Source organism: Falco biarmicus, chromosome 9 (genome assembly GCF_023638135.1).
Source record: "Falco biarmicus isolate bFalBia1 chromosome 9, bFalBia1.pri, whole genome shotgun sequence".
Taxonomy (NCBI): domain Eukaryota; kingdom Metazoa; phylum Chordata; class Aves; order Falconiformes; family Falconidae; genus Falco; species Falco biarmicus.
In genome coordinates, this window is record NC_079296.1 from 18,513,950 (window position 1) to 18,537,284 (window position 23,335).

Genomic DNA, 23,335 nt, shown 5'->3' on the forward strand with positions numbered 1-23,335 from the left:
ATCCTTCTGGTCATTTTTGTGGCCCTCAAAAAGCTTAAACCTTTTTTTTTTTTCCCAGCTTCTACCCCGTGTCTCTCATCCTCCTGCCTACGCACTGCTGTGGAAAGCCTGAATTTTCCTGGTAACTTCTGGCAGGTTCTGGCCAGTTGCTGTTAGGTCTTCCCAAAGCCTTCCCTTCTCCAAGCTAAACGAGCCATTCCCTCAGCCCTTCCTCCCAGGCACATGCTCCAGCCCCTCACTAGCACATTGGTCCTCTGCTGAACTTGCTTGGATTTGGCAGGGGGGGCACCGGGCCCCAAAAGAGCACGCAGTAGTCAAGATGAGGTCTCCTGAGCGCTGAGGGGGCTACTCTCCTCATCTACAGCCACGGTCCTGTTCAGCCAGCCTGAGAGCTGCTGCTCCTGGCCCAGCTCTTTGCCTGCCAGGGTCCCAGAGGTGACTGAGGGACCCCCTGTCTGTCATTGCAGGGGTGTCTTCCTTGGCAGCGCAGGACTCTGCCCTCCTTCTTGCTCAATTCCATCAGGCTGCTGCCCAGCGTGTCGTGGTCCCTCTGCATGGCAGCCTTGCCCCAACGGCATCAACTGGATTCCCCCCACTTTGGGGTCATCCACAAACTGCTGCTGCCTCCAGAGCCTCAAGGGAGGTATTGGGCAGATAGCAAGGAAGGTATCAGGACAGACCCTGGTGTTCCCCACCAGGTGCAGTCCAGCCCACGGACTAAGGCACTCGGCCTGAACATCCAACCGTTTTTTCCGCCCACCTTGTTATCTAAACTGCAACATCCTAACTTGGGTACAAGAATATTGTGTGAGACCGTGCTGAAAGCCTTGCTAAAGCCAACATGAAGAACATCTACTGCTCCTTCCCTTGCCCACAAGTTGTTTTGTTGTAGAAGGCCATCGACTCAGGCATGGGTTACCCTCAGGAAATCCATGCTGACTGTTCCCAGTCACTTTCTCCCGCATGTGCCCAAAATCATGCTCTGGAATCACTTCCTCTGTGATTTTCCCAGGGACTGAAGTGATACCATCTGGCCTGTGGCTTCTCAGATGGTCCTTCTGGCCTTTTTTGAAGATGGGTGCAACATTTGCCTTTCTCCAGTCATCAGGGAGATGTAAAGAGTGATTATACCCCTAGTTACACAATTCTAACTTTACCCAAACACAGCCATTTTTACATGGGATAACTGTTAGCCATCACCGCACCAGCCAACGCTCTGCTCCCCAGCCTGTGTTCTTACCTTCCGTTACCTGAGGTTGTGATAACGTTGTCAACACGTAAAAATCTCAGGACTGGGCAGCTTGAGAAAAGATCTGCAAGATGTGAGCTTTACAGACCTACCCCTGCGTTTATTTTACTGCTTGATCATTTCAGACAGAATACTGACCACAGTGATCGAAACCCACCACTGACCAAACCCCACCACTGAACCCTCCATCTACTGCTGTAATTACACAATTAGCACAAAGTCTGGTTACCTGGAAATGTTGGAGTCGAATTCTGTCAAGCATTGCTGTTTGACTTACATTCAGTTAAACATCTAAATTTTTCAGTGAACCTTAGAACAGTACAAACTGTCACAGGCTCTATTTAGAAGGCAGAACTTAAGGCTGCTGCTGGTTAAATGGGTGCAAATGTTGCTCAATTAAACCAAACCTCCAGGAGCAGAGCAAGGCAGGTGATCAGGTATGAGCAGTTCAGCTTCTTTCCTACGCTGGGAGCAGCCCAGAGCCTGACCCCCGGCTGCTGGGCAGGCCTGAGGATCCTCAGGGTGCTGAGCAGGAGCAGGATGTAGTCACTGAAATTGTTTTCTCTAGAGTGGCTTTCTCCTAAACAAACAAACAAAAAACCAAACCAAACTTTAAAAAAAAATAAATCGCTATTTTATGAGAACTGGCAGAGCAGGGCAGGGCCAGCGAATGAAGTGTTGCCACTCCAGCCTGGGGACAGTAATGGCTGCATCTCAGGACATGTTGTGACACATTGTGACCTCGGTGGGACGGGCCTTGGTGCGGTCACGAGCAGGATCAGAGCGCAGCGGGAGCTGTGGCACAGGTGGCTGGTGGACAGCCAGGAGGCAACCTCCAGCAGAACTGCAGCTCTTGTCTTGGGGCAAACAAAATGTGTCGCTGTGGTTTTAATGTCTGTGGGCTGCTGCCATCGACATGAACTGCTTCACGTGACCAAGTTTGCCTTCCGTAATGAAAAGGTACTGTTAAATTATGCAGGCCTACAAAGCGAGGGTGTTGGGTCAGTGAAACCCAAGGTTCAAAATCTACCCATTGTTCAGGCACCAGCACCCATCCAGGGTGGTTTTCTGCAGGACTGCAAGTAGGCGTGCGAGTGGCGTTAGCCAGCATGACCGATTCTTCCTATTTTGCCACAGCAGGACCAGCTAGAACTGAAACGCTCTACATTTGGTCTGGTCCTCCTCTTAAAAAGAATTATCAATGCATTTAATTATGGTAGGAGGGAGGTTCTACAAGCTGTTCTGCTGCTTTTTTGCAGTCTCTCTTGGTGCCACTTAAGCTTTGTTAGTCCTTTTACTCATGGGCAGGACAAGCTAGAGGCTTTGCTGCACCTTCTTCTGTATCTAGCATATCGCTTCTGTTTTGCCCAGACACGTTTTTCCTCCCCCCATGACTGTCAGCAAACTATCTCCAGTATGTATCAACCTATATATTTGGTGGGTCAAACTGGCACATCTATGGGAAGGAAACATTTTGCAGATGTCATGGCTTAGTCCTGCGGCAAAGCAGCTCAGGCACTCCGGTCAGCAGACTGAGAGCAAACTCTGTCCAAAGAGGGCACTAAATATTAATGCTAACGATGGGTACAAACTTAACTAACTGCAGCTGGATCAAGTTATCTATGCATCTGAGACTAGTTTTAAATCAGAAGTAGCTTGCTTTTTGCCAAGACTAGTATCAACTGAGGACGATTACAGGCTACCCAATACTGTGTTTGCTCCTCTTACCAGAATATTACTATTTCGATTGGATGTGATTCTGTCACTTACATGCTTAGGAATATTTCCCTGTAAAAAAGCGATGCTCTGAAGATAAAGCATTTGGTTTAAACAAGTGGCCATAATATTTTGATTTGCAGATGCCTGTAGAATAAATGAAAATGCTGTCTGGCTTTTCTTAGACCTCTTTTGTGGAGCATATAACAGCTCCAACCTGGGCTGTTGACAGATTAAGCAGTTTGCTATTCCTAGGATTTAAATTACTAATATAAATGGTTTCCAGTATTTAAGGAATCAAAGTAACTGTATAAGCACTTATCTATTGTAATAAGCTTTTCAGAGTGACCAAGAACAAGCATGTTTCTGCTTACTCAGTGCCACAGGGAGTGTGCTGGTGCACAGGGAATCACAGAGGCTTACTTAAAAAACAAACCCAAAAAACAACAACAAACCAACAAAACCTCCTCAAAGGTTTGGTCTTTGTAAGACACTGACTTGTAAAACTTCAAAGGGCAAATTGTCCTGTTGAATGAATGATCATGTAAAGTAAACCAGGAGCCCGGCTCTCAGGCTGCCTTTTGCTGATTCTGAATCTTGTCACCTCCCCTCTGGAATACTCTGGGGTTCCCCCCACCCCCCCCGGCTGGTTTTTTGAGGCTGTTACTCTTCCAGCTTACCTGTTAAAAGAGTTTGAAGAGATGCCTAACGCCATGTGTGGCAGCTACGACAGACAGCTTTCGGCCTTTCCACAGCAAGGCTGTGAGTACGCGTTTAGGATGAGAGAAGAACCAGGAGTGGCAGGCAGCAGCAGCAGGGGCCGTTGGTAACAACATTCTTCCTCCTGCACAAGCAGAGGGAAGAACCAAGTGCTGCAAAAGACAGGTGCCGGCCAAGACAGGGAATATTCTGGTGCATCGGTGAATTCCCAGGCACTGCAACAGGGCTGTCGCTACACAGTAGCTTAATGTACAGAGCAGAGAGGAGGGCTGCGTACATGGCAAACACTGAGGGGCACCGTGGATCCAGCCCTGCCAGAACTACCTCCTCAGAAAACACCTGAGACAGATTTTCTTAGACCTTCCTTGCTTGTGTCCAGTAACAGTCAACTGCATTAAAAGGTATATACTGATCTTCAAACTTCCCACAAGGAGGTAACAACAGCACAGAAGAAAACTCTTCCCACAGCATCACACTTGAGTCTGATTCTAACGTGTGGTGGCCACAGATTAAACCTATGTGGACCAGGTATCACAAAACCAAACACATCTAGCTTAGAAGAGCCAGTGGTGCATACCCCATAGAGCAAGAGACAATATGTAACCGATATTTAGCGCGAGAGGGTTTGCCACTGTGAAGTGTTATTTAATGCAAGCCCCATTGCATTGGTAATTAGACCTGACACCGACTTTGGAGCCATGTGGTGAAGATTTAAGAGAATACTTTCACACAAAATCAGTTTCTCCCTCCTAATTGCTGCAGCTGCGAGCCAAGAGCACTGATGAATACTGAGCCCTGGGCCCTCCCCCCCAGCCCACCCTACACATGTTTTGATGCCATTCTCTACTGTCCTGCTCTCCCCTTCTCCCACCCCAACCTCCCACCCTGCCGAGCAGCTTATCAAAGGGAATCCACACAAGCGCGCGTCACCTCTCTTTCCTAGCACCCTTTTTCCATCAGGACCCACCTCCTTTCTCATCCTCCTGGTGATGCCCCAGCAGCTCCTGCACCAGGCTCTCTTCACCTCCCTGTTCTGACAGGGCAGCCCCCGCAGACGCAGCACCCTTTCGTGTCCCAGGTGTCGGTAAAGCCATTTACAGCATAACACTGCTCCGAGAGCTCGGGCGCCTGCCTTCTGGCTCTGGAGGTCTCCTAAGCAAACTACAAAGCTGCTGCTGCTCGTCCTGTCTCCGAGCCAAAATAAAAGTGATTTCTGATCTCTTGAGGATTAGGAGCAATGTAGCCCAGTCTGATGCTCGGTGCCAAGGAACTGTCATCACTTAGGGTCCAGGTCTTCCGCACCAGTCTTACGTGTTATATAGTCTATGAGGCATTAAGGGTATTTGTTAATCACATGGGTAGAGCCCTTCCACCTTGCAAGGAGTTAAAACCACACTCTCAACTCTTGAAAAAAACCACAACCTCCCCTTCCGCCACAGCTTTCTGCTTTTTCCAGGTCACTTCTCTCCAAAGGCTTCCCACACCCCCCCCCATGCTCCACCACAAACACAAGCTACCTCAGAGCTTACTCTCTGCTGTACGTACTGCCTTGCCCTCTGCAAAAACGGGCTCAGCGTGCACCCCGGCCCAGAGTCAGCGCGTCTGCAAACACGCACGTCGGTGCGTTTGCCTCCCAGACCTGCCCTAAAGCCGCCTATGGGGCAGGGGGACCCGGAGCCCAGTGCTGCCCGCGCTCACTAGCGGGGGGGTCCGAGGGGGCGGTGGGGCACGGCACGGCCCCCCCAGCGCGCCGGGTCCGATGCTGCGGCTTCGAGGAGGCGGCATCGGTCACCGAGCCGGGAACCGGCGGCAGCTTCGCTCGCGATTTGCTTCCCGGTTTTACGACCAGCAAAGGGAACCGCTGGGGTGAAGAGCCGGAACGCGAAGTCCCGCACCGTGAGGAGGCAGCCACCGCCGTAAGAGGCGAGGCGGCCGCATGCCCCCCCGGCTCCCAGCCCGGGCACGCCGACCGTCCCCCGACGGCACGGAGAGGCTGGGCCGGGCGCTCTGCCGCCGCACCCCCCGCCCGCTGCAACCCCCCCTCCCCTCCCCGTTCGATCTCGCCGTAAATCCGTTTCCGTAAAAATCACATATATATATTTTTTTCTTACAATAAACAAATACAGTGCATCATCTCAGCTGCGCGGCGCCCGCGGCCGGGCTCCGCGCGGGCCAGCGCGCACCGGACGCCACCCGCGGCGGCCACCGGCCCGGCGCTGCCGCTCTCCGCCCTTAATGTATTAACGCGTGATGGAACGACCCGCCCCGACCCCCCGCCATCCGCCCCGACCCTCCGCGGGGCAGAGGCGGGGGCGGGCAGGGCCGCCCGCGGGGCTCCGGCGTCTAACGGCCCTTCTTCCCCAGGGCGGTCCGGGCGTGTTTGAGCTGTTTGGCCGCCTGCATTTTGGAGAGGGGACAGTACTTGATGGTGTGGGCATTGTCGCCGCTGGCGCCGCAGAGAGGGCAGGTGTAGCGCCGCAGCACCGGGCAGAGGACGCGGCCGTCGGGTCCCTTGAGGATGTGGGTGGTGTAGAGGGCCACGGCTTCCTTGTTGTTCCGGCAGAAGACGCAGACCTGCAGCTCGGGCTTGAGCAGGCGGGAGGCGGCCCGCGGGTGGCTCGGCAGCCGCCCCGCCACCACCAGCCCGCCCCAGGCGTGCGGCGAGCCCTCCCGGCCCGGGTGCTCCCCCGAGCAGTCGAAGACCACGGCGGCGGGGCCGCCGCGCCCGGGGAAGGGGCTGAAGTCGGCGAAGCGCTCCTCCAGCAGCCCCTCGCCGTGGTGGTGGTGGTGATGCCCGCACAGGTCCAGGTCGTGCAAGTCCAGCGCGCCCTCGAAGTACGGCCCCGCCGCCTCTTCCTCCTCCTCCTCTTCCTCCTCCTCCTCGGCCGGCGGCACGGCGGCCGCCACCACCACCGAGGGGGGCTCGGTGCCGAAGCCCTTGCCGGGGCGCACGGCCTTGGTGATGAGCGTGGCCAGCCCCAGGTAGTCGTTCCAGGAGTTGAAGACGTTCCCGCAGGCGCTGTGACTCCGGCCGCCGTAGCGGGCGCCCGGCAGGCACTCCACGGGGGGGAGGTGCCGGTGCTGCTCCAGCTTGCCACCGGGGAAAGCCTCCATGGGGGCGCAGCCGCCCGGGGGGCGCCCACTCCCCCGAGCGCGGTGCGGGGCTGCGGTGCGGGGCTACGCTGCTGGGCCGGGCGCCCGTCCGCCCCGGGCCGCTCCCGCCCGCCGCTCGCGCCGCTCCCGCCGCTCCCGCCTCTGCGAGCGCGCGGCCGCGCGGCGCGCCTCAAATAGAGGGCGGCGGCGGCGGCAGCGGGGAGGGGGGCGGACTCTGCGCTCCCATTGGCCACCGGCCAGAGTCCGCCCCCGCTCATTGGCTGGCGGGCGGCGGGGAGGGGCGGGGGAGTGCCGCGCCGGCGGCGCAGGTGTGGCGGCACGCGCGGGCGGGGCGGTGGCGGCGGGGCGGGATGGAGCCCCTGAGCTCCCGCCCCCGGGCAGAGACCAGGGCAACACCCGCAGCAAACCCCCGAGCAACCTCCGAGCAGCCCCCGAGCAGCCCCCGTGGCCCGGCCGGGGAGCGGGCCCGCGCGGGGCTGGTGGAGCGCTCCGTGCGGGCAGGATCGGGCCCAGCCCAGACCCGGGGGAGCGGCGGGTGCGGGCGGCACGCAGCCCGAAAGGGAAAGCAATTAGTAGCCGGTAAGCTGATTAAGGGCAGCAGATGCTATCCCACAGGTGCCAGCACGTCGTGTGGCATGGAGGTGACTCCTTCCTTGGCCCCCCCTCGGTCACTGTGTTTGATCGCTATTATCTAATACAACCTTCGGACGGGCTCTGGCGTGCGGTGCTGGCCGGGGCGTGCGGGACCCACCTGGCAGGTTCAGCCCAAGACAGGGAGGCGGCTGAGCCAGGCTATGGGTGAGAGCGGGCCCCTGCAGCGGGTGTGCGTGGAGGATGCTGTTCGAGGGACCCCGGGTGGCAGGGTAGGCGCTGGAGCACCCACCTGCCGCGTCTAACGAGTCTGGGTTTGGGTGGCCCAGCTCTCGCTCCAGCCATGCTGCTGGGTGAGGGGCCATGGCAGGGAGGTGCAAGTTCCCTTTCCTGCCCCAGACGATTCACATCCCGTCCTGCCCCAAAGAAACCAGATCCTCCTCCAGGAAGCATTGCATACATGCTCTTCCATTTGGGCAAGAGGAGTTAAAAATGCAGCTGCAATTACAAACCCTTTTAATTTCCAGCCCCTGGTAAGAGCAGCTGGGCTGAGCATGGTGGGTGGAGTGTTGTCAGTGGTGAGTCTGGCCCCCCTGTGCACGGCCTTGCTCTGTAGGTCTGACAGGCAGGTAGAGCTGCTTTCCAGTGTGGTTTGCAGCTGAAACCAGCAGGTTTCATAAGCTCAGAGATCTGAAATGCCTCCCGAGGGGCTGGCCTCCTGCACCCCAGGCCGTGCTGCGCTTCCTCAGCCGCCTGAAGTGGTGAGGGAGTGGGTGAACCGAGGACCAAGGAGCAATGCGGGCAGCTGCAGGAGCAGACCCGGCTGGAAGCAGCACTTCAGGCCGTGAATGTGCTGGTTGAAAAACGGGGTGCCTTTTGGTACTGAAAACATTTGAAAAAGAAGTTCTGTTCTGGAGCTGTGCTTGTGGTAGGACACAGCTCTGCACCCGATGGGCACAGGGACGCTTCACGCTTGTGCGGCATCTGGCTCAGCCCGGAGCCCTTCTCCAAGACGCAGCTATGTGACAGCGTTTCCTCTCTCCAGTGGAGCGTTTGGGGCCTGCCCAGCGAGGCACAGGGACGTTGCCTCTCTGAACACAAACGGATGGCCAGATTTTCATGAGGGGTGAGCGCTTGCAGGTTGTTCTGGAGCCAGTGGGAATGGTAAAGGTAACAGATGGGTAAAACGGCGCAGGGCGATCCGTCAGCGTGGTCAAGCATCACACCCTGGGGCAACTGTGGCTCATCTTCTCTAGACATTTTAAGAGGAAATCTTGGGGAGTGAATAATTTCAAATCACTTCACGCTGTAGCAGTGTAAGTAGCAGAGGCAGAGAGGAAAATGGCCCTCTTCCCCTCACTGCTAATGCAAGGACTGAAAACAAACACAGAGCAGCATAAAAAAATACCCACACTAGAAAAATACTGTGAAGGATAGATACCCGGCACCAGCACTGCAGTAACAGCACCCTCTTGTTTGACCGACAGCTCTGGCAGAGCTCATGTGTGTCGGCAATCCAAGTGTACAAGGTATGTTGCAAAAGCTATTTTGCCGCTTTCTCTGTCCTGACCTTTGCAAATGGCTCCAGGTGTTGAGCAAAGACTCAACAGCTTGACTCAAGCCTTAGGTCTCTGCAGAGCTGTCAGGCGCCGTCAGACTTCAGCCGACCTTGCACCAGCTCGTGGACTGGCACGTCACTGTGCTGATGCAAGAGCAGGGAATGCTGCTGTTGACATTGGAACAAATCGATGTCTCACTGAAAGTCTTTCATCAGAGAGTTTCAAACAATAAACAAAAAAATACGGTCACGAACAGCTCGCGGACAAGTAGCTGCTTCTAGGAAAGATGCAGCATCGGTGTTCTGGTGTTCTTTGAAAATGTTTTTCATTTGAAATGTTGAGAACTGTATGAAAAACCACTGCTTTGTCCTCAGCTGGAGATTGGACTATTTCTGACTCTACCCCGAACTACCCTTTTGGCAACCCTTGTAAGGACTTTGACAGCGTAAGACCACAGCTGTCTTGGTGGTGTCTTCTGTGAGTTTTTGTGGCAAGGCTGCACAGCAACCCTGGAAAGCAATCAGCTGGAGCAGAAGTGACAAATAGCTGTTGGCACCGTGAATTCAACACCACGGGCCAAACTCTGCCCAGAGAACAGGGAAGTTTTCTGCAGTCCCGCAGAGCAGTGAGGAGCCATGTCAGATCTAAGCTGATCTGAGCGCAGGAAGCCATCAGATCTGTTGGGAGTGGGTAACCTGCTTGGGGGGACCAGTATGGGAGCTCCTGCTGGCAGCAGGAGTTTGTTGAGCCCAAGATTGCTCCTGGGTGTATACATACATCTATATATACATATATTTATGTATATATACATACATTTATATGAATACTATGGAGTCAGAGAGCCACGGTAGGTGGGCACCAGTGTGTGTACCGCCCTGCCCCCGAGGGACAGAGCTGTGGTCCAAACCGCGTCTGGCTGCTGAGTGCCATGGGGGTGCCCCCCTGCATGTCACGGGTGCGGTGTCCCTCGACATCGCTGCCTCTCCAGGAAGCCTCCGAAACCCGGGGGGGCCACAGCGATGCGGTGCTGCTCTCATGCACGACAGCAGCAGGTCAGTCAGTGAGCTCATTGTGTAGGGCTGGAGGAAAGATTTCTTTCTTCACATTAAAGGAAAAATGATCTAACAAATCATTTGACAAGAATTATAGGAGGATTTAAGCACAGGGGGTTTTGAGTGCAAGCAGGACAGCTGTCAAGTTTAGAGAAGAGATTAGCGGTTCATTTGAGAGATACATTAGGAAAAAGCTTACTCCAGGGGGCTGTTAGCTCCCTTGAGGCTGGGGAGGATTTAGTGTCTGTAAGTGTTGATGTATTGTGCACGTTACAAAGCTTGCCATCCCAGCAGCTTTGATACATTCCAGCTTTTCTTTAAAACCCCTGTGGTTGTTAAAGTGACTTTCATTTAACATGGGAGATGTTGACAAGCTCCCCCAGGAGGCCGGTGAGTTCTTGAAAGGGTCTCTGAAAATACTAGATTCACCACCACTTGTAGATGATTTCCACACACCCCCCTGGAATATCAAGGAGCGGTTTGTTTCTGACAGCACTAAAAATACATTAGGTGTCTGCTGACACAGGAGAGATAGGGCCCGTGCTGGTTGGACTCCCAGCCTAGTGTTCGGGGATGCAAGCTAAAGCTTTTGGTTTAGCAGATGATGCTTGTGTTTGGAGAGCTGAAGTTTATAGCACAGAGCGATCCTTCCGTTTAGAAGATTGGAAGCAGCTGGTGGGACTAACATGGGCAAATGAGGTTTCAGCAGAGGATACAAACACAAGTCTTGAAAGCAGAGCCTCAGCTTAGAGTCTGCTCGGAGGCTGCAGCGCCGATATTCGATGCGCCCACGGGCTGAGCGCTTTCCCGCTGTTCCCCTTGTCGAAAGGGAGAGGTGCACAAGGGCTCATGCCATCAGTGCACGTGGGGTGGCCGTGCTGGCAGGGGGCTCTGAGGAGGAAGCCCCTGCTCTGTGTCACTGGTGTGGGAAAGGTGGGGGGGCTGGGGCACGGTGGCTCCCGGGTTTCAGGGAAAGGAGGGTCGGTAAGAACTGTAATGAAATTACTCTGGCCCTTTTTACTGGCAAAAATATACCGAGGTGGAGGATTAGGGAAGTAAAAGCCAGCTGTGAAATATGACTTTGGTTTTGGGAATCTTTCTTTGCAGATTTGCTTTTGTTGTGTGGAAGCAGCTGATCCTTTAAAGAGGCGGAAATCTGCTTGACTGCAAAGGAGGCAGTGGTGGTCTCACCTTCCTCTGGTCTGTGCTGAGCCCAGTGGGCTATTTCTGCATAACCAAACACGTTAGGTGTTTCTCTGCACCAGGGTATCAAACTTCCTCGTGGTGTAGACCACAACTTCCACGCACTGTGCTGGAGGCAGGGGTGACTCTCTGGATCTGTTGTCTTCAGCCAATGCATCTGGAGTTACATGACAGTCCTCAGGCAGCTGCAGCAAATGTTCACCCTGGCAGACAGAGCTGGTGGGGGGCATCATGTATTTTTAGCTGTCTTTTAATTTGATTCAGCCATCGACAATGCAGAGCAGCACGCAGTGGTATAGCCAGCTCTCTAAGAACTGCTGCTCCACCTCTTTGCATGCAGACAACTGGAAAGAGCTGAGAGGGAAAAACAAAGATGCTTGCTTGCCCAGTGAAAACATAGCGTGATGTTAGTTGCCATTTCATGGATGTAAAACCAGAGGAGGCAGTGGTAGGTCCCCAGTGAAGCAGAACTATGCTGTTGCCGCCCAGGTCTTGGCACCCAGCTCAGCCTCCCAGCTCTCTGTGGCTGTGGCAGTACCTGTTCAAGGTTCGAGTGAGGAGCTGGGCTGCAACAACTGGGGCTGTGATTCCAGACCTCCTCCTAGAGAACCACACAGAAACAAATAACCCTATATAACTGCAGACTTTGAGAAATGCCACCAGTTGAAAGACCTGAAGTAAAATATTGATGAGCTACCTCCTAACCTGGGCACTGTATAAGCAGGGCTTTGGGTGATGTGGAGAATCCAAGCAGTGATCACGTAAGTAATGCGCACATCTTAGCAGAATGTTATATGAGCAACCTAAATAAAAGCTCTGCTTGACTGTTAAGTGCTCGATTTTCCAGCAAAATGGCATCCTTTTCCCTTTTTAGTTTTATATCTAGCAATGGCATCTTCTGCATCCCGTATGGTTTCAACATGAGCCTTCAGCAGAGCCTGAACTGTGGTCTGGCAGCATCAGCCTGGCTGCAGCCATAGCAGTAGGGGTGTGTGTGGGTCTTTGTGGGGGCTGCTGAGGTGACAGCCTGACAGCCAAGCCCTCTCCAGGGCTGACAGCAAATAGGAGGAATAGACTTCATGTTTTGGGGGCTGGTGGTGCAGAGAGGAGAGATACTGATTTTCCTTTTCCCCAGGAAAGCCTGTCAGCCTGTCAGCTGAAGCTGAGCTAATTTTCAGGAGGCAAAGTGTTTTCTGGATACAGACTTTTTTAAATCTTCAAATTCAGAGCACTCCTGAAAGTGTTGGAAATAGCAGCTGTAAAAAAAAATATCCATTACAAGACTCTTTTTACAATCAAAAACGTATCCCCTCTAATTATCAAGGCTGATAAACAGTAGACACTATCAGCTCTTCCATCATCTCTTGCAAATGCATGGAATTTAAAGGAGAATGCAAAGGTTGTAGAGAACCCGCCAGGGTTTTGACTTGCCCATCCAAACTACTGCAGAACACAAATACAAGTCAAGATTCAAATGTTTATCAGCAGAAGCGTATTTTTCCTGAGGACGTAGTAACTCACATTAACATCTTGTGGAAAAGAATGTCAGAGTAGCATAGAAATGAATATATACTGTCTATGAGAAAATCAAACAGTTTTTATGAAAACTGAGAGGGTTTTTTGTTTAAGAACAATTTGTGTTTATGCATTTTATAAATATATCAGGGAAGTGTAATAAATGCTATAAGCATTTCAGCTTCTAAATGTCGAATGAGGTTTTTCTCTTACAGCAAATCAGACTAGTGTTGAAACTGGAAAACAGGTTCTTCTGTAAAGATCCTGTGAACCTGAAATAGCACAGAAAACGTGTTCATTTTACAGTTTTATAATGAATGAGATTAAACTCTCTATTACTGGACTTTTCTATTACTGGATATCTCAAACTCAAGTCGAAGGGATGACGGCAGGATGGGTGTTGGGGGACCAACAGCTCTCTGATCCGTGCTGAGCTGCTCGCCTGCCACCGATGCCACTGCGCCCACTGACAGCAGCCTGTGACCTGGCCTGTGCATTTTGAAATGCTGAGGTTGAAATCCTGGCTCGCGGGTCTCCGCTCCAGCCAGGTTTTCATCTACAGTGGCTGGTGGGTGATTGTCATGCGCCTCTGTCATGTGTCAGAGGTTCGTGTTGTCAGTGCCTCTTGGAGGGGCTGGTATTTCGGAGGTTTCACACATCTAAAAGTGAAGTGTCGACTGGCTTTGCCTGCATGTAATGCTGTTTCACGCTTCCTTTTAACTCCAGGGTAATAATAAATGAAAACCCAGTTCAGCAAACACTTAAGTACATGCTTACCACTGCAGGCCTTGCTACAGTACTTGCATTTTTTCTCACAGTTGGCAGTTTCTGTCAGATTTCAGGAAACTGCAGAGTTTTTAAAACACAGAGAGGTGTTATGGTGACTTGCAATGCAGGGTAAAATCCTGTTCAGTTGATATCAGTGATGAAACTCCTGCTTATTTAGAGGAGGTGGCCAAGAGCTTGCACACCAATTGCATCTCATGTTGCCTGTGCTTTCGTGTCTCCTGTGCAAGGTCATGTAAGTGGAAAGCCAAGCCAATGTGTTTGGGAAAAAGAGGAGTCTTTCCGTTTTGGACGAGTCTTTGGATCCATTGAAAAGAGTATTTCAAATAAAGTTTTGGCTAGACACTCTACATTCCTTTATGTATTCCTTCTCTCCAAAAATTACTGCTCCAGGATATACTTGAGAGAGCTTGATACTTGCATGAGGATTTATTGCTTTTAGTTTCTGAATCGGTTCTGAACCTGAATTAGCAAATGCTAGTGCATATTTCTAATACCGAAAAGAATTCCAGCAGAATTTCTGAGGTCTGCCTGATTAAATCCAGCAAAGGCTCCTGCTAAGCTCCTAGGCAGAGCCAGCCATATCAAGGACTTTAAGACGACTGCAAATTCCGTTCTGAAGATTTTTTTATTGTGTGAAATTTTATCAAGCAGAAGACATATATATTAGTTGATCCATATAAATGTCATACACACATGCAAGACGATAGATAAGTTCCTGATATATTAATTTCACGTGGCGAGGATAATAGTATTTCTTCTGGCAACTTGATTAAATTTATAAAAAATTCCTAGTGAAAAACAGTCGTTGCATTTTTTGTCAAGCTGATAAGTATGATTTAATTGTAAGAGAAAAGCAACGGAAAAAATCAGGCAGTTGAAAACTACCACTCTTGTTTTCTCTTTTATTATTTGGTGGAAGGAGTAAACAGACGGTTCTTCATTGTTCTGCTTGCTTGGAGGTGCTGGTTTTCCTAATCTGAAATTCAGGTTGTCTCTGTTGGGAAGAGCAGTGGTGACCAAGAAAACCGTGAAACAACAAGAATACTGAAGTCAAGAAAACAACAGGAAGGATGTTTTTAACCAGTCTAAATGTTTTTTGTTTCTTACATATTCTGGGATCTGTTGTCTTCTCAGAAGTCATAGTTAGCTTCGAGACTTAAGATTTTGGGGAAAGGAGGTCTTCGTTAAAGATTCAACGGCTCCACCCTGATTTCCAGCAAACGTGTTTGGGGACAGTGGGTGTATCCTCCTGGTGATCAGAGACTGGGGTTTGGGATCTGACGTCCTCTGATCCTACAGGAAGAGAGACACAGTCTCAGCGAGTTGTTTCTCAGAGCACATTGTGCTGTTAGGAAGGTGAATGCTCCTCAGGCTGTTAACGTAAACTTCTTGGGTCAAACACAGCTTGGTTTGGGGAGGGTTCCTGGAGATCTCTGGGGGTCAGGGCTTGGGCTGCAGTGCTGTGTGCCTCTTGGGTCCTGCTGCTCTGAGGCCTGGTGCTTGTGTCGGTGGGAGGGGGGTCCCATGGCAGAGCCCTCTCCCTGGGGAGGCCCTGGTGTGGTGGTGAGGCTGGTGTTTCCCTGGGTGTACATTGATGCCTATGCAACTGGCAACCACCCCAGTGCCTGGCCAGGGCCACAAGAACAGGAGGTTTTGTCCACCTCTCGCTGCTCTCCACCATGGTGTGTGCCTCCAAAGGGTTTCTCCCTTGCTTCTCAGCTGCACCCTTCTCCCAGCTCATCTCATGCCTGTGCTCACAGCTCAGGCTGGGACACAAACCCCGTGCTCCCCCAAGGCTCTCCCTGGACTATGGGGTCCCTCCTGCACCCCCCTGTACAGAGGCTGGGGCATATCTGGCTCCTGCCCATCCATGCTCCTTACCCTTGGGAGCCCTGGGCATGGATGTCTGTGGATGACATGTGAGTTTGTGTGCTCCCGTGTGCAGGTCTCTGTGCGCAACAGTATGCGGGAGGATTGCAGTTTGTGCTTTGGCATTTCACGTCCCCTGGGAGCCCGTCTTATGTTTCCAAATTCTTGTGCTCCTGTTTTCTTACAAATCCCACTCTGAGTCTGACCCTGAGAGCATGACTTCATTTGTGTCTTCAGTAAGAACTATTTTGTTCAAACCTTTGGGTGCTTTTGAATTATTTTTTTTTTTTCCTGAAGGGATAAACCACTAATTATAGATGGAAATGGTACCTCAAAGATCCATCTTAATAATATAATTGTAGTAGCAAAGCAACTGGTATGATTATGTGCATCATTGCACTTTTCAGCCATTAACCAGCTTTTCTTGGTTAATGAAGTTAGTAAAACCTAGAATGTGCTTTGCTGGAATATATCCAGTGGAATCTCATTATCACCTACAAGCCTTTATAATTGGGGTGATAATGTGCAAAACGTTATATTGCTGATAAACGAGACGGGATTAAAAGAGGGCGAAGTTCTGCTCTCAAACACACATGACAGATCTTGGGATTTTGGTGTGTATTTGTGGAATGCCTGCAACCCCGTGTCGAGTTTGGGGGGGTGACGTCTGAAGCAAGAGGAGGTGCGCTTGGAATGAGTCCAGCAGCAAAACTAATGAGAGCTGTGACCTCTCAGGAGAAGTAGAAAGAGTTGGTGCTGCCGAATCAGGAGAAGACTGTAGTGAGGCATGAAAATGGTCTTAAATGCCTTCAAAGAAGGGAATAATCTGTTCTCCATGATCCTGTTGGATAGGACACAGAGGAATGGGCTTAAAGCACAGTGAGGGCGATTGACGTTGGGTATTGAGGAAACACAGAACAGATAAATTGGTTGAAATTGGTTGGACCAGGGTGTACCAAAGGATTCTTCACTCCTGGTGGGCACCAGGAGGAGGTGAGGGAGGCACAGGCGGAGGTGGCATGGGTGTGATTGTGGCTGTCTTTGGGTGGTGGGGAGCTGAGGCACCGGTGGCACCACTACAGTGTTGTGTTATGGTTAAAGGCACAGGCGAATAGTGAGAGACTATTAGCAGAGAGACCAGAGATCTGCTTGGTGCTTGCACAAACACAGACCAGGCCTGCCAGGAGGCTCTGTGATCAGAATTATACTTGTCCCTATTTCATGCTTGGAATTATTGTCAGGACTGCTGATAGAAGGGAGAGAAGACTGTCACTGTTATAAAAGCAAAAGAGAGCATTACTGTTTGTTTCCTTGGATGATACAGGTCATAAGGCTGCTTCTGCTTGTGCTTGTTTAAATTCCAGCATGTCTTTTTAGGAAAAAAAACCCCATCCAAATGTTATTAAAAAAAAAAAACGTGTAATGAAGAATCATCCTGTCTGCTCCAGCTCTGGCTTCAGTAATAAATTCATTACTTACACTGTTAAATGTGTGCCCCATCTTTCCAGCCAGGACTTGTCTGTTTTCAGTGTCAAGGTTTTCAGATGCTAATTGAGGACCCTGGTCTCAACATTTCATTCTCCCTGTAAACGTTAATAGTCTTTAACCAAGTCATCCTTTCACCTCCTCTCTTCATAAGCTAGACAGATTGATCTCCTGGATCTGTAACTGTAAAGGCTGTTTTTCTGTCCTTCATATTTCTCTCTGAACCCTCTGCAACTTGTCAGCATCCTTTATGAGTCGTGGGCTCTAAATTTAACAATTTAACAAAAGCGGGAATTACACCAGCGGTGCTGGGAGCACAGGAAGATTTGCATTCCTTGCCATAGTGCTATACCCAAACATTGTGTATGACCGAATAGAAACATAAAAATAGATTCAGACCAAAGGTTCATTAGCTCAGTGTTTTGTTTCTGGCAGTAGCTCTTAGTGGGTGGATACTGAAGGGTGATGTTTCCCTGCACAGCCCTCCCCTTATCTTTTTAAAATAAAGACACAATCTGAAATTCCATGCGAAGCCTTTGGTATTTATATGGTTTTGGTGTCTGAATGGTCTCTTACGCCTGTAGGTTTTTGGCATTTGTATCACGTGCTGCCCAAGGAGTTAAACTGTAAACCAGAAGATTTGTGTCTTTCTAGGAGTCTGGGAAAGAATATTTTTAAATCACAGCAGGGCGCTGAGAAAGCACGGCGGGAGCCATGGTCCAGACAGGGGGACAGTGTGTTCCTGCTCCCTGGGGACCGTGCTGGTCAGCAGGCTGCCCAGCCGCCCCCGCACCTCTGTGCTGTGTCGCGGTGCCAGGGGCTGACATCCTGAAAAGGCAGTGGGAGCAAATGCAGGGCCCTGCCAGGCACTGCTGGAACTCTGACAGCGGCTGCCCGAGTGCCAGGGAAGGAGTTTATATATATATATTTATAATATATATATATATATATATATATAAAATAGCGTCCCTTGGGAGCCCTGCCTCCCAGTCCCTAATGGCTGTGCTTGTGCTTAGCCGGTGAGCCACCATGATCCCCAAAGGTGTTGTAGCATCTCTGACTCCCAAGACGAAGCCCTATCTCTTGTGAGCGGGGGGCTGGGGGGCTCAACTTGGCCCCACCAAGCACTGGGGCTTCCTTGCCTCCCCTCCACCAGCTCCCTGGCAGCAACAGATCCTCCCCTCGGTTATCACTCCGCTGCGTTGTGTCATCTGCAGCTTTAGTCGAGCATCTTTTCATGTTTTCTTCCAATGAGCTGCGAATAGATGACCATGGAGCTTCTTGGAAACTCCCGGGGTGATGGTTCCTCGTTTACAGTTACACTTGGAGCTTTGTCAGCCCGTTTTCAGATTACCTGCTGCACACCAGGTTAGTTCTGTGCCATTCTGGTTTCTCGGTCAGGGCAGTGTATTAGGCTGGGTGTCATGCGGCATTTTGCAGCATCAACGTTCATGCATATGTCGACACACTTCATCTTACAGGGAAAAGACGCCCAGCTAGTTCAGTAGGACACCTTGCTGTAGACACATGCTCTGTGTTTAGGCACTGTTGTCTAACTGCATCCCTTGGGCTGCTGGGAGAATGACAAGGTGGGTTTTTTGGACCGTTCCAGTAGCAGGCTCACTAAAATCAGATATAATCCAGTGTCATAGAATTTTGCTTATGAAACTTCCATGGAAAAAGCAAGATTTCCAAAGACAGAGTCAATGCTAGAGGGAGAAATGGATACGTTTGCATTTCAAGCTGTTGCTGGCATGCAGGTAACCAAAGACACACTTGCCAGTGGTGGACAAGACTGGTGATGAGGAAATGTGTTCTACTGCTGGGGAAGGAAATCAAGAAAAGCCATTGCTTTAAGGGTCTGAAAGTAAGAGCAGAGCTGGGTGAGGCCAGCAACAACACAGACAAGAGACACAGAGAAAAAAAAATACTTTAAAATGTTTAAATCCTGTTTTCTGAATAGGCAGAACAAATAATGTGATAAACCACTTAGAGGATGTAAATGTACATGCACAAATGTAAGTGCAGGTTTCTGGTATGTCCCTGGATCTCATTTTTTTTGAAAAGACAAGCTCATGACATTCTGGTCCTACTGAAATTAATGGGAAGACTCCTGCTAGCTTTATCCTTATTTATGACTTTATTATGAGCATATTATTGAGATAATTGAGACACAAAGAGCCATAGTGACAACATATTCCACTTTTTTGTCTCGTTACTCAGACAAAAAGAGCAAATATCAGTAATAACTTCCCGCAGCTAAGGAAGGGCGAGTGCCACACACTCCGGTTGTGCGTTGTTTCCCCGGGTGTAAGAGGGGTGGGTGGGGATCCCCAGGGTGGGGGGATGTCTGCTGGCATTTTACTTCTTGTGTTTGTTTGTTTGTTTTTTATAAATATTTTATACTTTTGTTACTGTTTTTCTGGTAATTTGCTGATTCTGAGCATTTGGATTTTTGTTTGAGCAGCTGAGGAAAGCAAACATATTTGTTCATAAGAATGTTTAATTGTGACAAGATTCCTCTGCTGTTCAGATTTCTGGAGGGATCGCCTTGATTTTCTGAGCAGTTTTGTCCTGGCACCAAATTATTATGGCTTTCCAGATGAATATGAATTCTCTTCCCATCTGAAAAAAAAAGAGAATGCAAATAAACACCATTGTTTCCTAAACTAATAAACAACTTTCCTCTAATTTTAACACCCAGATGTCATAAAAATTGAAAGTGCATGCTACTGAAAGCCAATATTATTGAACTGATTTTATGAAAGGTTATAAAATAGCAATGATAATGAAAAATGAACAGTGCTGAGATTTGGTTTGATTTTTCTTTGAATTTATGATGCTCCTGAGAGCCTAGATACACATTACATGTGTATTGGAACCGAAGTGTATCCCTTTTAAAACAGTATACTTGTAAGCTTTTATGAAATGGAAGTGTTTCACACATGTGGAATTCATCACCATTTGAACAACAGTTTTAAAACCTTATGGTTAGTTCAAAATGCTTCTTAGTGTTGTTTCAACAATCATAGCTGTCAGAACTATAAAGCTGAAGTGTCTTGGCCTTCTTGAAATAAAACATTTAAAATCACTCATTTTAACATTTCTGATTTTTTTTCCTAGAAATTGTGAGAAATTTTTAAAATGTCACTATTTTATTCTGACACACGCCAAGTTTCACCTGACTGTAGATACGTTGTGCTGTCGCTTATGAGAACCGGACAATGTAAATGCAGCCGCACAGAACCCAGATGGTTCATTTTGATCACGGCCGATGCTGTGGGGTGGAGGAATGCTAGTGAAAGGACAGTGCCTGCGCAAGAGGGAACAGGAATGAGACAGGTCTTCGTTCATCTGCAAACGGAGAGGTGAAATCCTTCCTAGAACAGGGTTGACTTCTTGTAAATGGAGTTTCCACAAGCGTCGGGAGCCGGGCCCTTCCTTTTTATCGTCACCAGTTACGACAGCAGGCAGAGCCGCTGTGGTGGGGTTCAGCGATGTCACAAAACATCACAACACTGGAATTCAAAGATGTTCAATGTGCTTTGAAATATAACGATATACAAGGGCCAAAGTTACCCTTGTATATTCATTCCTGTGAAATGAAACAAACAGAAATTGAATTAATTGCTCTTAAATTCTGGGACTCCTGTGAATGCGGTTATGGTGTCTGTGACTTACCTCGAACCAATTTTGCCAGTGACACCGTGCTAATATTTTAATGCATAAATCCAGAATTGAACTGTATAATCTGGGCTGGACTTTCTAAGTTGTGGTGCCTGGTTTTCTCTGTGTTACTTACTGGCTTGCTCCATCCCTGCCTTTCTTTCTGCTTCCTCTTGGGCTCAGATAGAACGTAACCACGCTTCCAGCATTTCAAGCTTTTAAGACAGGACAGAGAAATTTAAAAAATCCAGCCCATCTTTAATCTGCTTATTGGAGAGATTTGCTTCTGTCAACAGTAATGGTGTGGCAAATGGCACCCAAATCTTAGGAATTTTATTAAATGCTTGTCTGAGGGCAGGCTTTATACCCCTTACTTGTCAGCTGTAGATAGCTGCATCTAACTTGAAGAAGGTTGTTTGCTTTGTAAAATATTCTTCATAACGAGAAGAGGGATCATGGGCTGGATCTTTAAAATTTTTTAATATGGAATTTTTTGTATCACTGATTTTTATCTTTGCGAAACAGGTAAAATATTTTCTCGTGGAGGCTTCTGTTGTTTTCCTTCACTGTTTGCTAACAGGTTCGGAAGCGATCAGACACATTTCTATCTCATTGTAAAGGGAAGACTTCCATGGAAACCATGGTGGATACTCCAGGGAAGCCCATCAAGTAGTTTAAGGTCAGAAATCAGCGTGTATTTAGGAACGAGGAGCCTGGGAGCGCAGTCGGGAGGTCTGGCTGCCCATCCAGCCGTGCCGCCCACAGTGGTGCGGGACAGCTGCCCCTCCGCTCCTTCCGCGTGACGGCCATCCTGTAATGACTTGTCATTACTGAAGCAATTTTTCTGCAGCCATCGCTTCATCTTTAAGTTCCTGTAGCTATAGGCAGCGAACGCAGAGGCTGCCCATGCTGGCAGCGGGTCGAGCGTGGTTTGAAGCACGTCGGCAGCGCTGGCTGCGACTGTGGCCAGGCTCTGCCCCCTCCCTTCCCCTGGCTGTTAGCCGGCGGAAAGCCCTGTTTTTGTATGTAACCATAATATTTTTGTTCTGCGGCTGCAAAAAAAAGCACAAGTTATCTAGCAGGGCTAATCCCAGGACAGCAGGAGTCCTGAAGTGGTTCATTTAAAAAAAGATATGTGTGAAATAAAAAGGTCTGGGTTGGCTTTTACTTGCTCTGTGGAAAACCAGGGGATAATGTGTAAAAAGGGAGGAGAGAGAGTTGTGACAAGAAGCCAGGAAAAGAAAAAAATACAGTTTGAAGCCATTTAAAGCAGACAGGGTAATCTTTCTGAGTCAGGGTGATGGGAAGTCAGCAAAACCTTTTGCGCAAAAGGTGCTTGAAGGACACACTTGGTACGCTGTGCCATTAGTTGTGGAGCCGCGTGGACTGGACAACCTTGATTTTATCTTGATCTCACTGAAGTAGCGCAGCCTCCTCCGGGTCCCCGTGGTGCGGGGAGGCTTCCGGCAGTGCTGGGGCGGTCATGGGTGCCTGTGGGGTGGCCGAGGGTTCCTGTGGGGTGGCTGAGGGTGCCTGGCATTGGGGCTGGAGGCCAGCACAGGCTGCACTCACCATTTCCCTGGCCGTGTGTGGCAGTGCAGGGGCCAGCTGAGGCCTGGCAGCCCTGGTCTTTGCCATTTTATTATATATTGACATTGCCAGATTGTGGGGTTTTTTGTCAGCTAAAGGCAGGGGCCGAAGGCTGACATATTATTTAGAGGGGAAAAAAAAGGCACCCAGCAATGTTTTGCCTACTGCTGTCGGAGGCAAGCCCCGTGACCACCAGGAGGGAAAGAAAGGAGAAAACCCAAACTCCAGCTGCTGCCTCCTCAGCCTGATACTGTCTTGGTTTTACTGATCCCTAGTTAGTCACTTGCCCTATCTTCTTGTTTATTTGTGACTTTCTCTTGGCAAAAGCAGAGAGAAAATGCTATTTCACTGTTTCTTGCAGAGGCAAATCTGATGAAGGTGACACAGACAGGCAGGAGTATGGGGCGGGTTGTGTGGTGCCTGGCGCTGCTCAGCCAGTGGGACCGAGAGGGTTTGGCAGCTGCCTGCATGATGCCAAAGCCCGAGGAAAACCTTCAGTCCTGGGGCAATGCAGCATCTTCAGGTGTAGCTGCAACATCTGTTGGCGTAAGTATGCAAACACTGAAGAAAAACGGGAAAAAAATGCTTTTCCTGCCATGTCAGTGCCTGAGCATCTCAGTCTCTTCAATTTATTTCCTCCTCACTGCTAAAGGTGGGGAAAGAGATTGAAGATGGACACACACTTGCAAGAGTTTCCAACTGGAGGCCTGATGGAGGAATTATTATTTTTTTAAATTAAACCGTGTCTGATCTGCTCGGCCATGGGTGAGTCATGGAGCACTGGGACATCCCACCTCCTTCAAAGGCTGTAATTCTAATCTCATGATCTTTCAAGAGAAAACCTTGCTGGAGACTCATGGAGTAAGCTGCACCTTAAACAGGTTGACGAGCAAACGTGAGTCACTGGGCGGTTGGAAGGGACCTCTGGAGGTGGGCCAGCGCTGCCCCGAGCAGGGCAGCCGGGCAGCTGCGCAGAAGTGAGGTGCCCTCCGCTCTTCCTCCTCTTCCGAGGAGCCACAGCCCGGCAGGCAGTGCGGTACCTGAAGGTGGGACTGAAGGAACATCTCCCCCTCGGCACCCTGCGTGGGCACAAAATGCTTACTGCCACCCAGCCACGCTGTGCCTGTAACAGCTGCTGTACTTGCTGGCTTCTTCCTGATGGTCTCCAGGCAGACAGCTCTTGGATAGGGCAGCAGGGTGGAAGGAAGCAATGAAAC

The 23,335-nt window shown here is 50.0% G+C and overlaps 1 protein-coding gene across 1 annotated transcript; it reads right to left on the reverse strand.

The window, feature by feature from the left end:
* Positions 1–5,755: 5,755 nt before the first annotated feature.
* On the reverse strand, positions 5,756–6,932 carry NANOS1 (nanos C2HC-type zinc finger 1). The gene has a single exon (XM_056351883.1). It carries the CDS (start codon positions 6,797–6,799, stop codon positions 6,029–6,031), a length of 771 nt encoding a protein of 256 aa, XP_056207858.1. The 5' UTR covers positions 6,800–6,932; the 3' UTR covers positions 5,756–6,028.
* Positions 6,933–23,335: the final 16,403 nt, after the last annotated feature.

Coding starts and splice junctions, on each gene's coding strand:
- NANOS1 (XM_056351883.1), bottom strand. CDS start 6,799: ATGGAGGCTTTCCCCGGTGGCAAGCTGGAGCAGCACCGGCACCTCCCC.